General features: G+C 31.8%; 1 protein-coding gene and 1 long non-coding RNA gene across 2 annotated transcripts; both read right to left on the reverse strand.

The window, feature by feature from the left end:
• Positions 1 to 4,013: 4,013 nt before the first annotated feature.
• On the reverse strand, positions 4,014 to 4,415 carry LOC128280544 (uncharacterized). Its single transcript, XR_008270639.1, has 2 exons — positions 4,363 to 4,415; positions 4,014 to 4,288 (listed from the first exon to the last, which is right to left on the reverse strand). It is a non-coding gene; the product is annotated as an uncharacterized LOC128280544 (long non-coding RNA).
• Positions 4,416 to 8,695: 4,280 nt separating this feature from the next.
• Positions 8,696 to 9,388, reverse strand: LOC108455957 (mini zinc finger protein 2-like). The gene has a single exon (XM_017754541.2). The coding sequence runs from the start codon at positions 9,246 to 9,248 to the stop codon at positions 8,931 to 8,933; it is 318 nt and encodes a 105-aa protein (XP_017610030.1). The 5' UTR covers positions 9,249 to 9,388; the 3' UTR covers positions 8,696 to 8,930.
• Positions 9,389 to 19,534: the final 10,146 nt, after the last annotated feature.

Genomic DNA, 19,534 nt, shown 5'->3' on the forward strand with positions numbered 1-19,534 from the left:
TCGAAAGTAGAGTTTGAACAAAGGTGGGCTAAAAGAGTTACATAATGCGCTTGGTGAAAGCATAGTTGACTTGAGGGAGCAGTCTAGGGTCTTTGTGCCCATTTATCTCCCTTCTAATAGGAATAATGTGCAAGAGTTGCTAGATTCCTAAATGAAGAAGCTGACAAAAAGGAACGATGCTCTCAAAGCCATGGTGATGGTTTTGAATGAGGAAACAATGGTCACGACAATCGCTCTGAGCACAAGAATAGAGGAGCTCGAGGGAGAGCTAGCCTTGTGTCAAACAGCCGTGGAGGAAGGAGTGTCAAATGCAGCACTCAGTTGGGAGGATGTCTCGAAGCCAAAAGAGTTTCTAAGGACAAGGTCTACATGCGATGTGGACAATTTCTTATGGAGGATGAAAAACTACTTTCGTGCCAAAGGCATCACGGATGATGCAATTAAAGTAAACAGTGCTTCAATGTTTCTTACTGTTATTGCGCTTTTATGGTGGTGAGGCAGGTCCACAGATAAAAGGCAAACTGAGATTGGGACATGGCAAGAGTTCCAATATGAATTGAAGGGACAGTTTTACCCATAATTTACCCAGGAAGAAGCTTAGGCAAAGTTGCAATGGTTAACGCAATGAGCCACAATAGGGGAGTATGTTCGAGAGTTCAAGAAACTTATGCTCCAAGTTTCTGATGTGACTAAGAAAAAAGTATTGCTTACTTTTCAGAATGGATTGAAGTCATGGGTCAGATAGGAGGTGAAACAAAGATGTGTCCAAAAGTTGTCGAAAGCCATGACAGTAGCGGATCCGTAGTCAAGCTTGGTCTAAGAAAATATAAGCTTGGATCTTCCAAGTCTGAGAAAAGGGGCCTACGTTAAAAAGATCACAAGAAAGATATTGATGACAATGGCATCGGCGATTATTGTGGTAATTGGAAACCACGAGTTGGGAAAAAGAAATCCAACAGGAAAAGGGACAAGTTGAAATGCTTTCTTTGCGACGGTCCACGCATGTTAAAGAAATGTTTGAAGAAATTCGCGCTTTCTAAGAAGGAAAAGCCAGTAGGTAAGGCCTTGGAACTTGGTTCGAGCACAAGGGGTGTCGAAGTCAAGGGGGCCGAAAGTGAAAAGAAGCCAATGGAGTGCTTATTGTGTCATGGTCTGCATAGGTTGTGGAAGTGTCTGAGGAAGTCTATCATTGAAAGAGACGATGGAGCAGGCAAAGAGCCCAAGAAGCTTGGTTCAAGCAAGGGAAAAGTCAAAGCCAAGAGGGAAAAGATAAGCAAAAAAAAAGTGAGTAAAATACTTTTTGTGCCATGATCCGCATGAGTTGCGAAACTATCCAAAGCAATCCAATTCAGTTGTGGTCAAAGAAAAGGTAACATTAGAGCTTGTTGAATCATCATAGGGGCTTCCACATGAGGAATATGTGAGTTTTTCATTGAACTTAGAGGAAAAATTTACAATCAAAACAATGAAGTTGGGACCAATAAGGCTCAATTCTAGTAAAGTGACAGAGTTGGTCGAGTCATCCGCGAGGCTTTCACCCATGGAAGAGGTGAGTTTGGCATCAGATTCAGATAAGAAGTTGCAATGCAAACCTTGAATCTGGGATCAATAGGGTTCATTTCTGTTGACACATCAGAGGGACTACCACCCTTGAGAAAGGTGAGGTGTGCATTAAGCTTTGGAAAAGTTGTGATACAAGTTGGAAAATTGACCGAGTAAATGCAACGAGGAAAGTACATTCTCAACACTCTGATAGTGTTTTGCATTCTAACTTGTTAACTTAGCAAGAATGTAGAGGCCCTTTCAAAGTTTCTAAGCAAGGAGGCCTAGAGACTGTGGGCAAAACGAAACCAAGTATTGTGAATCAAGAGGATTCTGTTCAGGGCAAGTTAGAATGTGGGCAAGAGAGAGACGTGACTTCTTGCCATTGAGATGTACAAATAAGTGAGACAGTTCGAGTTAAGAAGCGATGTAAGCCGATTCAGTAAGCTGTTGGAGAAGCCTGTCAGATTGAAGACCGGTTGGCCTGATAATGAAGATTTGACAACTTAGGCAATCTTGATAAGTATGGGAACTAATCTTTAAAGATTGATAGGGACTCATATCTTGTAAAGATTAGATTTGATTTGATTTAATATAATCTTGTAAATCCCTAAAATCAAGGGATAGGCTAATCTCGTCCATCGATGTAATGTAATCTTGACCATTGATTTTGGGGAGCTCAATCATAAATAGAGATCCTCCCCCTCATTTGTACTCACTCCATTCATTGTTTCGTTATTCTTTGTGAAAAAGAGAATATAGAGAGCATTTACTCAAGCATCTCTCTTGCGTTCTTTCTGTAGTTCTTTTATGGCTTTTTTTGGCATAGATTGCTTCTGCTATACAAATTGGTGCCTTGAAGGAGTTCTAAATGAATCCTTACTTGCATTTAGGCTGACTTAGGTGAGTTTGGACGAACAAATGGCCTAAGACCGCACGGATCGTGAGATGAAAGATCTAGCCCTGTGACACAAGGACAAGGCCGTGTGTCCCAACTTCGAGAGTCACATGGCCTGGGGCATTCCTCATGGCTATATGTCCCCTATTTTTAGGAATTTTTAAAAATGACCCTAAACTTTTAAAATTGTTCCAAATTAGTCTCTGCCTATTTTTAAACTATTTTTAGGGTTCCGCAGACTCAAAAAAAGAGGCTATAAAAGTAACTTTTATTTGCGGATCCAATCACACGATCTTATAATAAGAACAAGAGATCTTTACTTTGAATTAGAATGGATTAGCAAACCTATATTTAGTGCATTCTACTAACATCATCGAAGATAAAGAAAATAAATAGTCAAATTATGGACCAACAATCTAATGCTAATAATTGGAATAGTCTTGTATGTAACCAACTTCTAGCATTCAAGAAGGGATAAATAGTGATAAGAGTGTAGATACTGGAAGACCAAGTTTAGCATTGCACAGCACGATTTGTTATTTGATTGTTTAATATTCTAGTATGAAAGTATTAGATTGTCGTGACTTGCCCCTATATATTATAATGTTAATGGTTAGCTTACATATTGATTATGATCAATTAATTATTTAATTTGTTAGTAATGCCTGTGACCATAATCCGATGATGGAGAGGGGTTAAGGGTGTTACACGAGCCTACAGAGTCTTAAAAATAGTTTGGGAATGTTCAGGGACCATTTCAAAACAAATCAAAAAAATTTGAAAAAAGTAAAAAAAAATTAGGAAATAGGGGTCACGCGGCCGTGTGACATAGCCCAGACTGTATGGACATTCGAAGTAGGGACACATGGCTGTGTCCCAACCCATGTGTGCATTCGAAAAATGGTCACACGATCGTGTCGCAGGTCGTGTGCCAGACTATGTGAAACCCGCACCTAAAATATAAATGAAACACACCGTGTGACAACTCGTGTCTCAAGTCGTATGCTCTGTTTTTAACCCCAAAAACAAGCCATTACAAACCCAATTCTTGCACACCAAGACACATCATTCCCGCATTTATTTGACCAAAACACCATCAGACACACTTCAAAACATACCAAATCAACCATTTTATTATACATAACCAATATGCTAATAAAGGGCACCACAAATACAAATCAAATTTAATCCCATTTAGCATTACAACTTTCTAACTTATACCCATACTAATCATGCCAAATAACCACTCAAGAACATGTCATTCTAACATAAGATATACACTATCAATAGAGCATGCATAAGGTCCAAATTCACCTATTTACATCCTTCAATACATACCACAACCAACATTAATCACCATAAGCTTAACACAATTCAAAACAAGCCAAAATGCTAAAATGATTTTTTAACCCTATTACATGTCAAATCTTACATATATCATTTAATCTAAATGTTTATCCAAGGTACCCTTATTGGTATCACAAGTTAACATCCAAATCGACTCAAATCCAATGCCACAATTTCATACCTTAACTTACATCACACGCCTACCATTTAACCACTCCATTCACACTTCAATAAACCAAAAGCCATCTAAATCTCAAAGCATTCACAAGTGACCAAAACATATGCTTACATATTTATATTTATATTTATATTTATATTTATATTTATAAGCCAACATTAAAGGCATATAGGTAAATAAGCTTAAACCACATCAAATTCATAAATAACATAAAACCTCCTATTACATGCCATTTATAACCGTTAACCAAAACTACCAATATGACTAATGGATAGTGTAATCGTGCTCCAATGCGATTTCAACCTGTCGAGCTTTCTGATGATCTATAGGAAAAGAAAACAACTAACGTAAGCAATAATGCTTAGTAAGCTCGTATAAATCTTAAACATAAACTTACCAAACATAAAATGACTAAACCATTCAATCATTGATCACAAATCTTATGGATACTTTTCTTTCCTATTCACAACATTCCACATGGTTAGTAGATATACTTAAAAATATATCAACCTATGAAACATGGTATATATCATGAAATGAATTTTAATATACAACAATTCATCACATGTTCAACTAGTTCCCTTTTTACTCCATATTTTTCCTTTTCATATGTTCATTAACATGAACCAATGCATACATACATCTTTCCATTAAATAGCATAATTTCTATTCAATTACACATATTACATTTTCATTCCATATTATCAATAACATAGCTCTTTTCATATACTCATCCATTTATTAAACCTTAAATCGTCTGTGAATCATATGAAATAACATCGAACACTTGGAAAACACTCATAGAACCATTTATTTCCCTAAACATACCACTACATCACGAGTTAACATATTTATATATATATATAAAGCATATAATCACAGAAAGGCATTAACATTCATTATCAAACTATACTAGTCAAACGTTCAACTCGTATTCATACTTACGATACATACTCACCTGAAACGTGTTACCTAAATAGAAAATGATCAGAGGGTGCCATGGTGTCTTTCAAATATGGTCTTATTTATTCTCGACTTGATGTCATAGTGTCTTTCAACCATGGTCTTATTCATTTTCCGTCGTGTTACCATAGTGTCTTTCAACTATGGTCTTACTCGTTTGATTCGTTATGCCATAATGTCTGTCAACTATGGTCTTACTCGATCGAATCGTATGTTATAACATCTTTCAATTATGGTCTTACTCGATGGAATCGTGATGCCATAACGTCTTTCAACTATGGTCTTACTCATTTCTGGAATGGTGTTATAGTGTCTTTCAACTATGGTCTTATTTATTTCTGGTATAGTGTCATAGTGTTTTTCAACTATGGTTTTAATCATTTCCTTCAAGCCAACGAACTCAGTTCATATATAAACAATTATATATTAAAAAACTGAAACAACTACTAATTAATTTAATCAAGTTATGAACTTACCTAGACAAAAATGGTTGCGAAAACAAGGTCGACGTCTAATTCGTTAATTTAGCTTTTCCACGATTCGAATCCAATTGCTTCGTTTCTTGATCTATATAATGGCTTTCGTTCAATTAATCCATTCAAACATATCAAATAATTAAACTTAAGCTTATAAACCCTTTTTTTATGAAAATTTATAGAATTATCCCTAAACTTTACACTTTTTATAATTTAATCCCTAAACCCAAAATTTACAAATTAATCACATTTAATCAAAACCCATGCTAGTCAAATTTTATATAATCCCTACTCAACTGACATTTATCACAATTTCACAATAATCCCAAGAAGTTTTACTATTTTAACATTTTAATCCTTTAACAATAAAATTACTAAAATCACTTTACAAAATAGTCCTATTTTACAATTAAGTTCAATAATATAACATTTTCTATCAAAAACATCTAAGATTCATCAATGACAATTTAACAGTTTTAAAAACAGAGGTATGGGTTAACTGGACCTAATTGTCATGATCTCAAAAACATAAAAATTATAAGAAATTAATTAGAAACGGCTTACCTATTGAAGCTTGAAGTTGGACGTGAGCTAGGTCTCCTTATCCCTTTTTTGATTCGATTATAAGGTGAAGAAGATGAATGAATTATCTTTTTTTCATTTCTTTTCTTATTTTTTTAACTATTATAACATATAAAAATAATGTTTTATATGATAATAAACATTACTTTTAACTAAATAATCCCCACTAACTGTCCAACACTTTTAAAATGGTATATTTATCATTTAAAACCTTTAACAATTTTTAATTATGCTTTTTACTTAATAGAAATCAATAGAAATTAAGTTTTGTAATTTTACGATTTAATTATTTTTCCTTAATTAATTATCCAAATGTCAAAATTTTTGAACCAAATTTCAATATCCTTATATAATCACTTTGTATAGAAACGAGGTTCCGATACCGTATTTTCTAAAATCACTTGACTTTATGGAAAAATCATTTGAACTTGACTATTCACTCAAATAACAAAAAATATCAAATTAAAATTTAATATAATACTATAGTTGACTCATAAATATTATTATATAATATTTACAGACTCACTCGTTAGATTTTATAGTCCAAAAATTACTATTTTCGACATTACTAAATGAGATGTGTTTCAAGGGGGAGAGAGGGAGGAATGTTAAGTCGTCCCCTTCTATAGAGTAAGAAGGTTTTTATATGAGAGGTTGACAAAGTAAAAACGTAGGTGGTTTGATAAGTAATTGTTATCTCATTACTATTGAAGGGTCTCAGGTTGGGTGCCAACTAATCTTGCTTCTAACGGAACTGTCGATGGCGAAGGTGATGTGCAAAGGTGGTCCATCAGGAATCCTTTTATTGAATCCCATTAAGCTGTTGTCATTTTTTGGTGTTCTAACACCCATCTTAGACCATGGAGGTATGGGGAGATTTTTACGAGTATTGATAATTTGTATTTTCCATTGGTCTTATTTAGAGCATGGTTTTAGGATGGATATATAATGTGCGCTAATAGCACGTGACTCTGTTGTACACTATTTTTTAAAATATTATTTTTGCTTCAGCCTTTAGTAAAATTGATTGAGAAAAAAGAAAATTGTTTGAACCCAAATAATTGAGGAAATTAAGTAGCAACCACTCACAAAAATGAACAAAAATACAAGATAAGTCTTAAAGAAAAGCTTTCCATCACTAGAAAAGAAATAATTAACTTTAATCATAACCCAATTCGTCGACTCCCTTATCTCATTCCAGGCCTCACAAACTTTTTTCCGACGACAACCAATATAACTTCTCCAACGCCTAAATATTCTTTTGTGGTTTAATATATTATTTTATATCCAAATTTGATATTTTTTTTTTAATTTTAGTATGTGTTATTTTTTATTTAATTTCATATTTATATTTATTTAAATCTATATATTTTGATACTCAAAGGTAACGAGTTAATTTTTAGTGTTTAGTTCAAGTTTTAGAATTAATTTAATGAAAGTTAATTGTTAAATTTTACGTCTACTTTGTCAAATACAATCCGATGGGATGTGAATATTTAGTTTGAGTTTTAGATTTGATTTGATGAAAGTTAAATGCTAATATTATTAGTTAATTATGATTTTTATCAAATCAAACTTAAAACCTAAATTAAACACTAAAAATTAACATGATTACCTTCATATACCAATATTTAAAACTTTTGTCAAATATAAATACCATATTGAACAAAAAAATAACACATATAACATATTAAAAAAAAGTCAAACTCAGATATTAAATTATGTATTAACCCTTTTATCGTTTTCATGTGTTCAACTTATTCATTCACTTGGCTTTTTTTCCCCTTAGAATCGACGTTTACCTAATTCAATCCTACGTATACATGAAAAATTGTATGCACTATACTCAATACCTCATCATTTGCTATGGCAAACATCTAAGCATTTCACGATGATAAGATAAATAGTTTTGGAAATATTTAACAATTTATGGAATATTGCTTTTATTATGATAATCTTCATGTGTATGCAATTTCATCAACACATATAATCTAGAATATAATTTATGTTCAAATCCTAGTATCTGTATTTTTAAAAAAAAAAAATTAGGTTAGTTTTTTAAATAATGCCGACCAAAAGAAGTGGTGAGCTTAAGCTTTAATTAAGTACTAAGTACATCACTGACAAAATTTCCATTCATAAGAACCAGCCAGATTAGACCAGAAGAGAAAATATTCCATTAGTGATTTGGTTAGATATATGTGGGCCTTTGAATTTAAATACAAAGCTGTCTAATTACCATTCAGATTACGATTGCAAATTTAGGAAACATTCCATGGATTTTCGCCTTGATCAAGATGATAATGTTGCTGATTTTTAGGTGAAAAAAAGAATTTACTCGGAATGTCATCATAATTTATTTTCTTTAACTGAATTGAATAACTAATTCTAATAATGGACTCATTTCAAATTTATTAACTATATGATTGATTAAAGAATGTAAACATTTACATAATATGAAACTCGAATCAGGTCTTAATGTTTTTAAGACCTCAACTTTACTATTGAAACAAAAATTCTTTGACAACTTTTATCAAGTTTTTACCTATAGTTAATTATAATATCAAAAGACATATATAATTATATATACACAATTATTGTATATGCTACTAGTAAATAATTCTTACGAGTCGGTCCAATGACATGGTTTTGATATGTCACGGATTTATTTATATATAGGTGTTGCTGTTGAATAAAAAAACATAAATCTAACATTAACAACCATTAATTCCATCATCAAGAATATATACATAATACAAATTATTTTAACCACTCAATTACATACAGAAACAAGTTAAAGAAAAAAAAAACCATCAAAGAAACACAACGCAAATTATTGATAAGGAAGAGGTTTTTGGCACAAAAACTAAAAACCAATTACCAAAATGATCACTTCAATAAAAACATCATATAATTAACAAATGAAAAACTATATATTATTTATTTATGCTCTATTGGAAGAATTATTAGGTGAAGAACACTCAGAGACTACCTCAGTTTCAACTTCCCTTCTATGGAAATTCCTATGGCAACCACAAGCAGCACAAGCAAGGGCACCACTCGTTCCTTCCTCTCCACTTGCCATGAATTCCCTGCACCCGTCGACCACATAACCGCCGATGCTGGCGGCGTGATTCCTTTGACACTCCCCATATCTCACACTCGTTATTGTCAAAGATGAATTGGTTGTAGTCTTCCTCGGTGGCTCCTCTTTTCTCACTACTACTTGTCGCCTTCTCATGATTGCCAAACCCTTAATCATATAGAATGAGAGGGGCAGTGCCTTTTGGTTTGATAAGGTTATTATTGCCAACCCCTAAACCCTAAAGGATATGAAAAAAACTTGCTTATGGACTTATGTATAAATCCTGTAAACTTAGCTTATTCCCTTCCCATTACATGTATTATTATTCTATTTTTGTTTGGGGTAAAGTACAAGATTAGTCACCAAACTATTAAGTTTGTTCCATTTTAGTCACTCAACATTTCAAATTAAATAAATAATAATAATAATAATTGAGTGATAAAAATAGAATAAACATAATAGTTGAAGATAACTATTTTGTTTCCCTTATGACTAGCTACTTTTTCTTTTTTTCTTTTTCTTTTTTTGGGTTGTTTGTTTTTTCTCTCTCACTAATTAAAAAAAAAGAAGATTACTATTAATCTAAGGCAAAACCCTAAAATGATGATAAACACTTTGAATTTGTTTCAAAATAGTGACTGGTTTTAAATGGTATGAACAGCTAAGCTTTAGCTGCCTTCTTAAAATGTTCTTAAACCTAATGTAGAATATGTGGCCCCTAAATGGATGTTTATAGGCATTTGTTTTGGTGCTACCTTTACATATAATCATGATAGATCTGATATTATTTATAATTCTTGCCAAATCTCTACGGAAAAACAACTTCTTCATTTAAATTTCAATATACATAAATCAACCCACAAAACATTGCACGACCCTTTCCTTTTCCTACTCAAATTCATCAAAATAAATTTGTTTGTAAACTTGATTTTTCATTAAAAACACTCTCCATCATTAATATTTGTGGGAAAATTATTTGGTATATTATGAGTGGAGTTTTAGAGTTTGCAAATAAGATTAAGAAGTTGATAAATATATATATATATATATATATATATATATATATATATATGAGTTTTCTATTAATTGTTCTTCCATTTATATCCAATGCATGTTTAATCACTATTTACAAGTTGATTTTCAGTAAAAGTGTTATGGAGGCCCCTTTACTAAAAGTCAGATTTCATTTTACCTCCTTTACTCAGAAAAATAAGTAAATTAATCTTTATAGCTAGATCAAAAAGAAAATTTTCCATTTATGTTAAAAATTCCATCCAACTGTACTCCTAAAATTTGGTGTGGCTAATGGAATTACCAGACAATGACACCTGTACCTCATGTCGATGTACATGGACCAATTTTTAATATTAGAAATGGATGAAATTCTTTAACAAAAGGCCTAGTTAGCTCTCTGACCTAACATACAAGGACTAATTGTCAATTTTTTTAGTACATAAGATAAAATGTAATCTGTCTCATAATATAAAGGTCTCCATAGTACTTTTAATTAGTGAAAATCATTGTATTGTATTACATGTTAATTAGTGAAAATCTTTTAATTGGAGTTAAAATTAATGTTATATTTTGAATTAACACCTGAAAGCTGCCAAATAAACTACTAAATCTTCTTCTTCTATATTTAAATTTAATTAGGGCCATAAATGTTGTTCTCTTTTTTTTCCTTTTTTTTTTTGGTAGAAAAAAGAAAGATAGACCAATTACAAAATAACATCAAAACCATAAAGCAAAATTTAGCCATCATTCCTTATTTGAGCAACAACCACTGTAGGTATATCCTGGAAAATGTGAGAGCCATAAGGAAATCCCTTCATCAATCCAGCCAAGGTGTGAGCAGCAATATTCGCCTCCCTCAAAACCTGTTAAGTTTTTACCCTCCAATCTCTTCTACAAAGCTATGGAATTCTTAGAATCAAATCCCTATCTAATTGTCCATGGAGTCTATCATTAAAGGCTTCAATAACTAGAGCACAATCTATTTCGATAATAATAATAGTCCATTTTGTAAACCAAGTCAATTAGAGACCATCATAAATCACCCATAACTCTACTTGTTCAACACTATATCTATCAATATTCCTTTTAATCCCACAAATCCATCTACAGTGTTCATCTCTAGCCACTACCGCCGAGGAAGCTAACCCCGAACTTGGACTATGTGTACATCACTGTTCAACTTAATGGACCTTATAAGTGGTGGAGTCCAAATTCAACATCGATTCTATCTTTTGGGAATGACATCTAAACTACCAGTCATATCCTTGATGGATTTTGCCCAACACCACGAAGATTGAAAGATGTGGACAATGTTGAAAAGCTCTCCTTGGAACACACAAAGATTCCATTGTTTCCAGAGCTTCCAACAAATAATACCAAATAAGGATTGCCAATCAGCTTCCTTAAGGACTGTACCAAGTTTATTCATCAAATTTTCAAACAGCCAAGGCAATAATAGACAGGAGAAAAAATGATTCATTTCCCTCGAAAGAATAAACTGCTCCCAAACTTCTTGTGCCTTACAACAATCCCGAAGCACGCGAGTGGTGGATTCTTAAACTGCTCCCAAACTTCTTGTGCCTTACAACAATCCCGAAGCACGCGAGTGGTGGATTCTTCAGCACAGTTGGAAACATGAAAATATACACACTTTTTCATTCCCTTTTTAACTCAAATTCATGCAATTTCGATAAAATTCTTGTCGAAAAATATATAATAATTATAAAATAATTAAATTGTACTTAAATTATTAACATGTTAAATTTTAATTAATTTTATAATAAATTTTGATTAATTTTGATCATTTTCAACAGATTTGCACAAAGGGCAAAAAATAACTCGGCAGACACTGCTAAAAGCATAAAACCTAGAAGCAATTTTGAAGCATCAAAGCGAAATAATTTTTCAGCCTAAGAGAGTCCAAATTATTTGTATTAATTCATAATATAATTAATTTTAATTTTAAACCAATTTAATTTGGGTTAAATAAATTATTATTAATTAATTATGAAAAGGGGCCCAGTTGAGCTGAATCGAGAAAATCGATCCAACTGAGCACTAGGCAGTCCAAAACCATCCCACATGCTGACCCAATCAGCTTGTTTGGCTGATTATTTGGCTTGCAAATGGCCGTTGAAGACTTCTTCAATTTGCATTCAAACCCCTCCACTATTCATGCCTTTCAAGATTTGCCCCTACCTAAAAATAGCATGTTTGAAATCTTCAAACATGCCACATGTGTGGCCAGCCATGGGGGGAGTCTTTGGCTGATGATTTTGGCTATTTTTAGCAGCCTTCTCAACCTATAAATACCCCTTTGGCTGCTCACTTCAAACACACCTAAACTTTCTCAGCTCTTCTCTTTTTTCTCAACTTTCTCTCTTCATTTCCCATCCATTTTTCTTTATTCTCTTGCCGATTTCACCTCTTGAAAAAGAGTCATTCATCCACCACTTGGAGTAGCATTCAAGTGTTCGTAGCAGCCTCGATTCAACAAGAACAAGCAGAGAAGGAAGAGTGTAGCAAACTAGCCAAGCCACGGAGAAACACTAGATTTGATTCTTATTCCTTATCCTTTTAATTTTTATTGTTGTTATGATGAACATGTCTATGAATATTTATGATGTTGATATGTTTACTTTAATTAATATGGCTTAAATTTAATTAGTGTTAGGTTGATTTCATTTCGTCTACTTAATTTATTAAAATTGTGTGTGTTGTTATAGGCCTCGGTAAGATATTTGATTAAGTAAAACCATGACTAAGTTATTCTTGCATTACAATTGTAAGGTAGCTATTGAATTAATTATTTAAACGGATTGAAATTGTAATTAATTGACATGATACTTAATCAGTGAATGTTTGATCATCTAAGGTAGCTAAGGGTTAAATTAGCAACGGTATCTAACGATACATTTGCCTTGCATAACTTTCAAGATTATTGTGATTAAATTGTTTCAAGGTAGAAATACATTGTTACCTCACGTAATCTTTTATGTGCTTATGAGATTGAATTAATTGTTTGAATTGGCATAAAGATATGTATAAGAGATTATTTTAATTTCATATGTATGTGCATTAACACATTTGCCTATTAAAATTTGTTTAAGCGGTTGAATTGACATAGATATATAGTCCAGAGATTAATGGATTTTGGTCAGTGAGTATGTTCATAAGTTAGCAAATTACTGAGTTGCTGTGAATATATTCGTAACATAAACACAAAATTAATAACTCTAAGTTAAGAAATGTAATTAATCTAGCACAATTATGTCATCTTGATTAAAATCATCTTTTGAAATCTTGCATTGGAACTTTTATTTTATTTTTATTTATTTTACTTAATTAAAACTCTAGTTTTTAATAATTCTTTACCAAAGTGTTTTTAAATTAATTTCATAAATAATTCTTTTCACTGTCCCTGTGGGTACGATAACTCGACATTTACTTGTACTTTATTACTTGTTGCGATTGTGTACACTTGCACATTTTCGTCATTCCAACAGTCACATAACCTGCAAGAAGGATTATCAACCATACCCCTTCTGTATCATTCTACATTGGTGAGAAGACACTTCTTAAGTACTAACCAAAGAAACTGTTTAACACAATGTGTACCAACAAAGGACTATGCAAGCTTCCATTTGTTCTTTATTAGGTGTAAGGAATCTTTCATAAGAGTGTTATAAGTTGATTTAACAGTAAAATTACGATTAGTAGAGCATTTCAAAATCAGAGCATCATGCCTTGCTAAAGGTTTCAGTGCTAGGATGCCTGCGAAATAAGAAATGATATCATTATCCAAATAACATCGCAAGTAATTCTAATTCAAGTTACCATCAGCTGTCATCACCTCCCTGAGAGTAGTGTTATGAAAGAAATTGTTAAAGGAACAAGCTCCGTGATCCAAGTATTGGTCCAGAATTTGATAGAATACCATCACCCGCTGACCAAGAAAGGTTTTGACGTAAGAGTGGTCAAACCTTAGCAAGGGATCTCCAAACAAAAAAAACACTTACCTCTCGAAATATCCACTAGGAAATCTTCCGTAACATTATATTTAGCTCAAAGAATCTTAACCCATAAACCATTCTTATTAGTGAGAAAATGGTATCCCAATTAAAGCAAAAAAGGACGCATTTTGTTCCTTGATGCGTCGAAGACCTAATCCCCTATTGGAGAGAGGTTGACAACAATCAATCCAATTAACCAAGGCTGGCTTATGACTAGCTATAGAATTCCCTCATATAAACCCTTAGGCAAGTTTTTCAATTCAAACACAGATGCCAATAGGAATTCTCACAATTTGCATAAAATAATTGGGAATAGATAAAAGCACTGAACAAACAAGAGTTACACGCCCTGCCATATAAAGAAGTTTAGCATCCCAACTATCTAGCTTTTTCCGAACCTTGTCAATGACAATTAAAAGTGCTCGTTGTTATCCGTCGATGAAACAAAGGCATACCCAAGTAAGATCCCAAATCATCGGTTTCATTAAACCCAGGCACGCTACAAATCTCAACGGCTATTCTAGGCTCAACATTTTTAGAGAAAGAAACATTGGTTTTATGGGAATTGACTTTGTGCCCTGAAATAGTCCCAAAGATATTCAATACATCCCTACATTCTTGCCTAAGCCACATCCGCTTCCACAAACAAGAAGAGATCATCAATGAAGAAGATATGCGATATAGTCAAGCCATTCTTCACTAAAGAGATAGGTTTCCAAATCTTATTACCAATACTTTTATGGATAAGTTGTCCAAATCTTTGCATACAGAGCATAAAGAGATAAAGAGAGAGTGGGTGTCATTGTTAGATACCTCTCAAAGGTAGGAATTCACCTAAGAGATTGTCATTCCAAATAATCTGCATTGAGGCAATAGAAATACATTCCATAATGACTCGAGATAACGTCAAAGGAATACCTGCATCAAATAGAGTATCTTTGATGAAATCCCAACGAAGTCAATTGTATGCCTTCTCAAGATACACTTTGATAGTCAACCAACTCTTTTTACCTTTCTTAATATTCATCAAGTGAATGATTTCTTGAACGATAATTATATTGTCAGTTATACGTCTTCCTGCCACAAAACTCAGTTGATTCTATGCAATAAGAGAAGGAAAAACTAGTTTGAACCGACTCGAAATAATCTCTATATTAATCTTGTATAAGACGTTACAAAGACTTATTGGTCGAAACTAAGAGATAGTTTCAAGACTCTAATTTTTAAGAATAAAGACCGAGAGAGTTTTATTGATGTTACAATCAAGGGGTTGACTAGAAAAAAACTCCATGTACCTAATCACACACATCTGGGCCAACAATCTCTCCTTGGTTTTGATAAAATAAGGCATGAAGCCCATCCGGTCCCGAGCCTTCAAGGGTCCCATGCTAAACATAGTACTTTGAATCTCCTCCTTTACCATGCAGAACAAACATACCATGGCTTTAGTCGTTCAATGAGTAGAGGGAGAAGAAGAAAAGAATAGTTTCCCTCTAAAGCTCCTGATCATCATAGCACCAATTACCACCAATCTTCAAAGCTGAAATTTTATTAAATTTCCGCCTCATGAGAGTCTTGCTGTGAAAGAATTTTGTATTATGATCCCTTTGTTGAATCCATTCCACCTTGGATTTTTGCATCCATAATAACTCTTCTTTGTCAAGGACCTTCTCATATTTAGTACGCAGTTCAAGTTTAAGGTCCAAAAGAAAATTCTATTGGATAGAGGATGATAGTCAATCTTTCGTCCCAATAATTTGACAACAACGTCTAGGACATACTCTTATACAAGAGTTGATGTACACGGTCTGAGAATCTAATCAATGAGATACCATCCTCTGTCCCAACAATCACATCACCGTCAAGTAACCGTATATCATCACCGTCCTTATCTTTCGAAACTAGACCTGCCGTCCTCATTGAGCCAACCAGCATATCTTTGAATGACGCACTCGCAAACGAGTGCTTGTCATCCAACTTAGAGCTCTCCTAATGATCAACAGCCATCATATGATCTCCACTCTTGGGATAGTCATACCAAAAGCGAACTCTTTTAGTAGCTTTGTCTTCCCCCATGGTTGACGGAGGAGAACGTGGAGATGAAGCCTCACTCATGATGATTTTTATACATATTGTTTAAGCTTGGCAAATGCTGTTCCCTTTAAACTATAAAAAGTGTATAAAATTAATTAATTCTGCACCAATTATATATGTAAATAATTTAAGTTCCTGACTGTCCCGTTAAGGCTAAGATGATATTTAGAGGAAGAAAAGCGTTGTTTTGTTCCTAATTCCTATATATGTAAGAATATTTGAGAACACACAGTAGAATTGCTTTTTATTTGAGCCAACTGTAAGTAAGAGATTAAAAAGAATGATAGAGAATCAACTTTTTTATTTAAAAGAAATATGATTTACTGGTTTTTACAATAAATACCAAGATTCTAATGGATGGGTTTGTGATTTATATATAAAGACATAAGAATATGATTGTGATTAAGAAGATGTTGAAATAATGATGGACACATTTGCTAGTGGCTAAGCCAACCCAACTAGTGATGCCCCGATGTAAAATGTTTACTGATTTGGTGTCGTTTTAGGTCATAAAAGAAAAAGTATCTAATCCATCTAATCACATAATTAATTATATCCCTTTTCAGAAAACATTGTGATATAGCAAAGTGACATTAGGACTCTCCAATTTTACCAACACAACCCAATAATTGAGATTAAATATGGAAATCTTGATGTGAAGATAGAAACTTGCTGTTGATTGATGCAACTTCACTACATTTCTAATTAAAACTTTCGTTGGTACAATTGTGAAAAGTTTGAAATTTATTATATATTTATTGAATTGGTTGAATTCTGCCATTAGTATCTATACTTTATGAAAGTTATAAATTTAGTCCTTGTACTTTAATTTGATCATTTTATTCTTTATACTTTTGAAATTTTAAAATATCATTCCTCATCAAATGATAATTTTAAATTTATTAAGTTCTACTATAATGTGGCATATTATCATATACGTAATGTTATATCAATATATTATTTTCATATATTACTCACTAAAATTTTTATTAAAAATTAATAATTATTTTTATATTAATATTAAAATTTTAAATTTTAAAAATTAAAAAATTTAAAATAATCCAATCGAAAAATATGAACCATTCATCAACCCGTTATTACCAAACTTCGTAGCTTTCTTCATGCCATCCTCTTATGAACCTCACAAAGGCAAAAGTTGCGCCACTGTATCTCATGTTCCAGTTCTTGAACGTTATGTAAATGTCTACTACCTCCATGTAGATCGAAAAAGCTTCATATATGGAGAATGAAGACTATTTTGATGGAAAATGCTTCTTATTTCTTTTTAAACAATGTTTTTAGAATCGGATTAATAGTTAAACTAGTCATGCCATCGGTTCAACTAATTCGACAAATTTGATTAATAAATTATTAAAAATTTAAAAAATTAAAAATATGTTAAGGATTTTAACCAAAGTAAACTTTAAGGAAATGAGAAGAATTTGAAGATTTGAGAAGAGAAAACTCTGAAATTCATTCATAATAATTTGAACAAGGTTACAGCAATCCTTATATAAAATTGTTGTAAAAATCCGTACTAGAATGCATTATCGGAGTGAGCCCAGTAATTAATTATCCATATTCTATAAGTCTATTAAAGGGTAAATGCTGGCCACAAGTTTTAAAGCTGCTCTATTATCAGGACGAGAATTAAACTCTCAACTACTGATTAAAGTAAAAAAGACCATCACCATCTCATTTAACTCTGATTTAGAATGCAATATTTTATTTGTAAGCAATTGGCATCATTCTAGGAATCATTAAAGAGTGGTTAGTTTGCATCAGCTGATGATGCTGGATCCTCTCCCTGCCTGGTCTATATCGGCCCAATACTTATGACCCATCATGTTTGCTCTTTCTTTGGTCCACTCAGTTGCTCCTTTGCAAAAGCTTCCCATCTTTTTCTGACCCATTTTCTATTGATAAACTCAATTACTTTTATTTGGACACATGTCCATTTCTTAAATTTTCAATTTCTAATCCATATACTTTTTTTCAGATTATATAAGAATGGTTCAATTTTAGTTTTGATCCTATATTTTACTCATATTTGAGATTTAATCTCTATACTTTAATTCTAATATAATTTGGTATATATTGTCATTAGTTAGTCTAAATATTTTATTCGATTAAATTGTTTTGGTGAATTTTAAAAGTTGTTAGCACCGTTAACATTCTCTATTAAATTCAAGTCAATTAGAATATCATTTTTGTTACATAGATATCAAGGAAAGTTTTTTTTTTAATTTCAAAATGCCACATCAATAAATTTAACATAAGGATTTTAACGGTGTTAACAAATGGACTTAAATTTTAAATGTCAAAAAGTATAGGGATTAAATTCCAAATATATGAAGAGTACAAGAACTTTAAGCATAAAGTAACATTTAAATTTTTACTCTATAATTTAATTAAAAAAAATCAACCCAACCCAAAGCACGAGTGAGAATCATACTAGTTATCATTATTGCAAACATAAATGCATCAAAAGTTTCCTCAATATTATTTACTTCACAATAAGTTGTTAAAACAAAGTTCTAGCCCACTTCAATATTTGCCACCTTTATTCTAATTATATTTGGGATAAATCTTAAAATTATACAAGAATTTTTATTTTATGTGTAGTTCTAATTCGTGTGATTACGCACATGAAATTTTAATTTTGATTCAATCATATACACATTTAAAGAAATAAATATATCAATCTATTTTTATTGGATAAATATAATTATTTCTTTATGCAATATATAAAAATGAAATAATGCTATATCAAAATTATATTAATAATTTGTGAGAATTAAATTAAATTAAAATTTTATATATACAATGATACGTTAAACGAAAATTATCTATAATTTTAAGATTTATCCCATTATAAAATAGAAGGAGATGGAAAAACATTTATCAATTATGACACTTAAAAAGAAGTGTTACTAACTTTTTTTTCCTTTGAATTTAATAGTAATAATGCATTAAATAGAAATATACATTTTAAAGGTTAAAATATGTTGTAAGTTTATAAATTTTGATAAAATTTGAGATTTAATCCATACACTCTAAAAATTAAATATTAACTCATTTTACATTTATATATAATTTAAAAATTACAATCCAATCATTAATGTTGTTAGTTTTTTTGGTCAAATTTGCCAACTTTTCATATTAATTAGGTTACCCTCTTTGTAGGAACAGAAATTACCAAGGTAGATAATGATTCAACTAAAATTTTAAATTAAAAAGGTAAAAAGTTGAATTTTTAACTTTTAAAAGTACATAGATTAAATCTTAAATTATATAAAATATGAAAATTAAATTATGAAAAGTTAAATCACAAGAACCTAA

Source organism: Gossypium arboreum, chromosome 9, assembly GCF_025698485.1.
Source record: "Gossypium arboreum isolate Shixiya-1 chromosome 9, ASM2569848v2, whole genome shotgun sequence".
Taxonomy (NCBI): Eukaryota; Viridiplantae; Streptophyta; class Magnoliopsida; order Malvales; family Malvaceae; genus Gossypium; species Gossypium arboreum.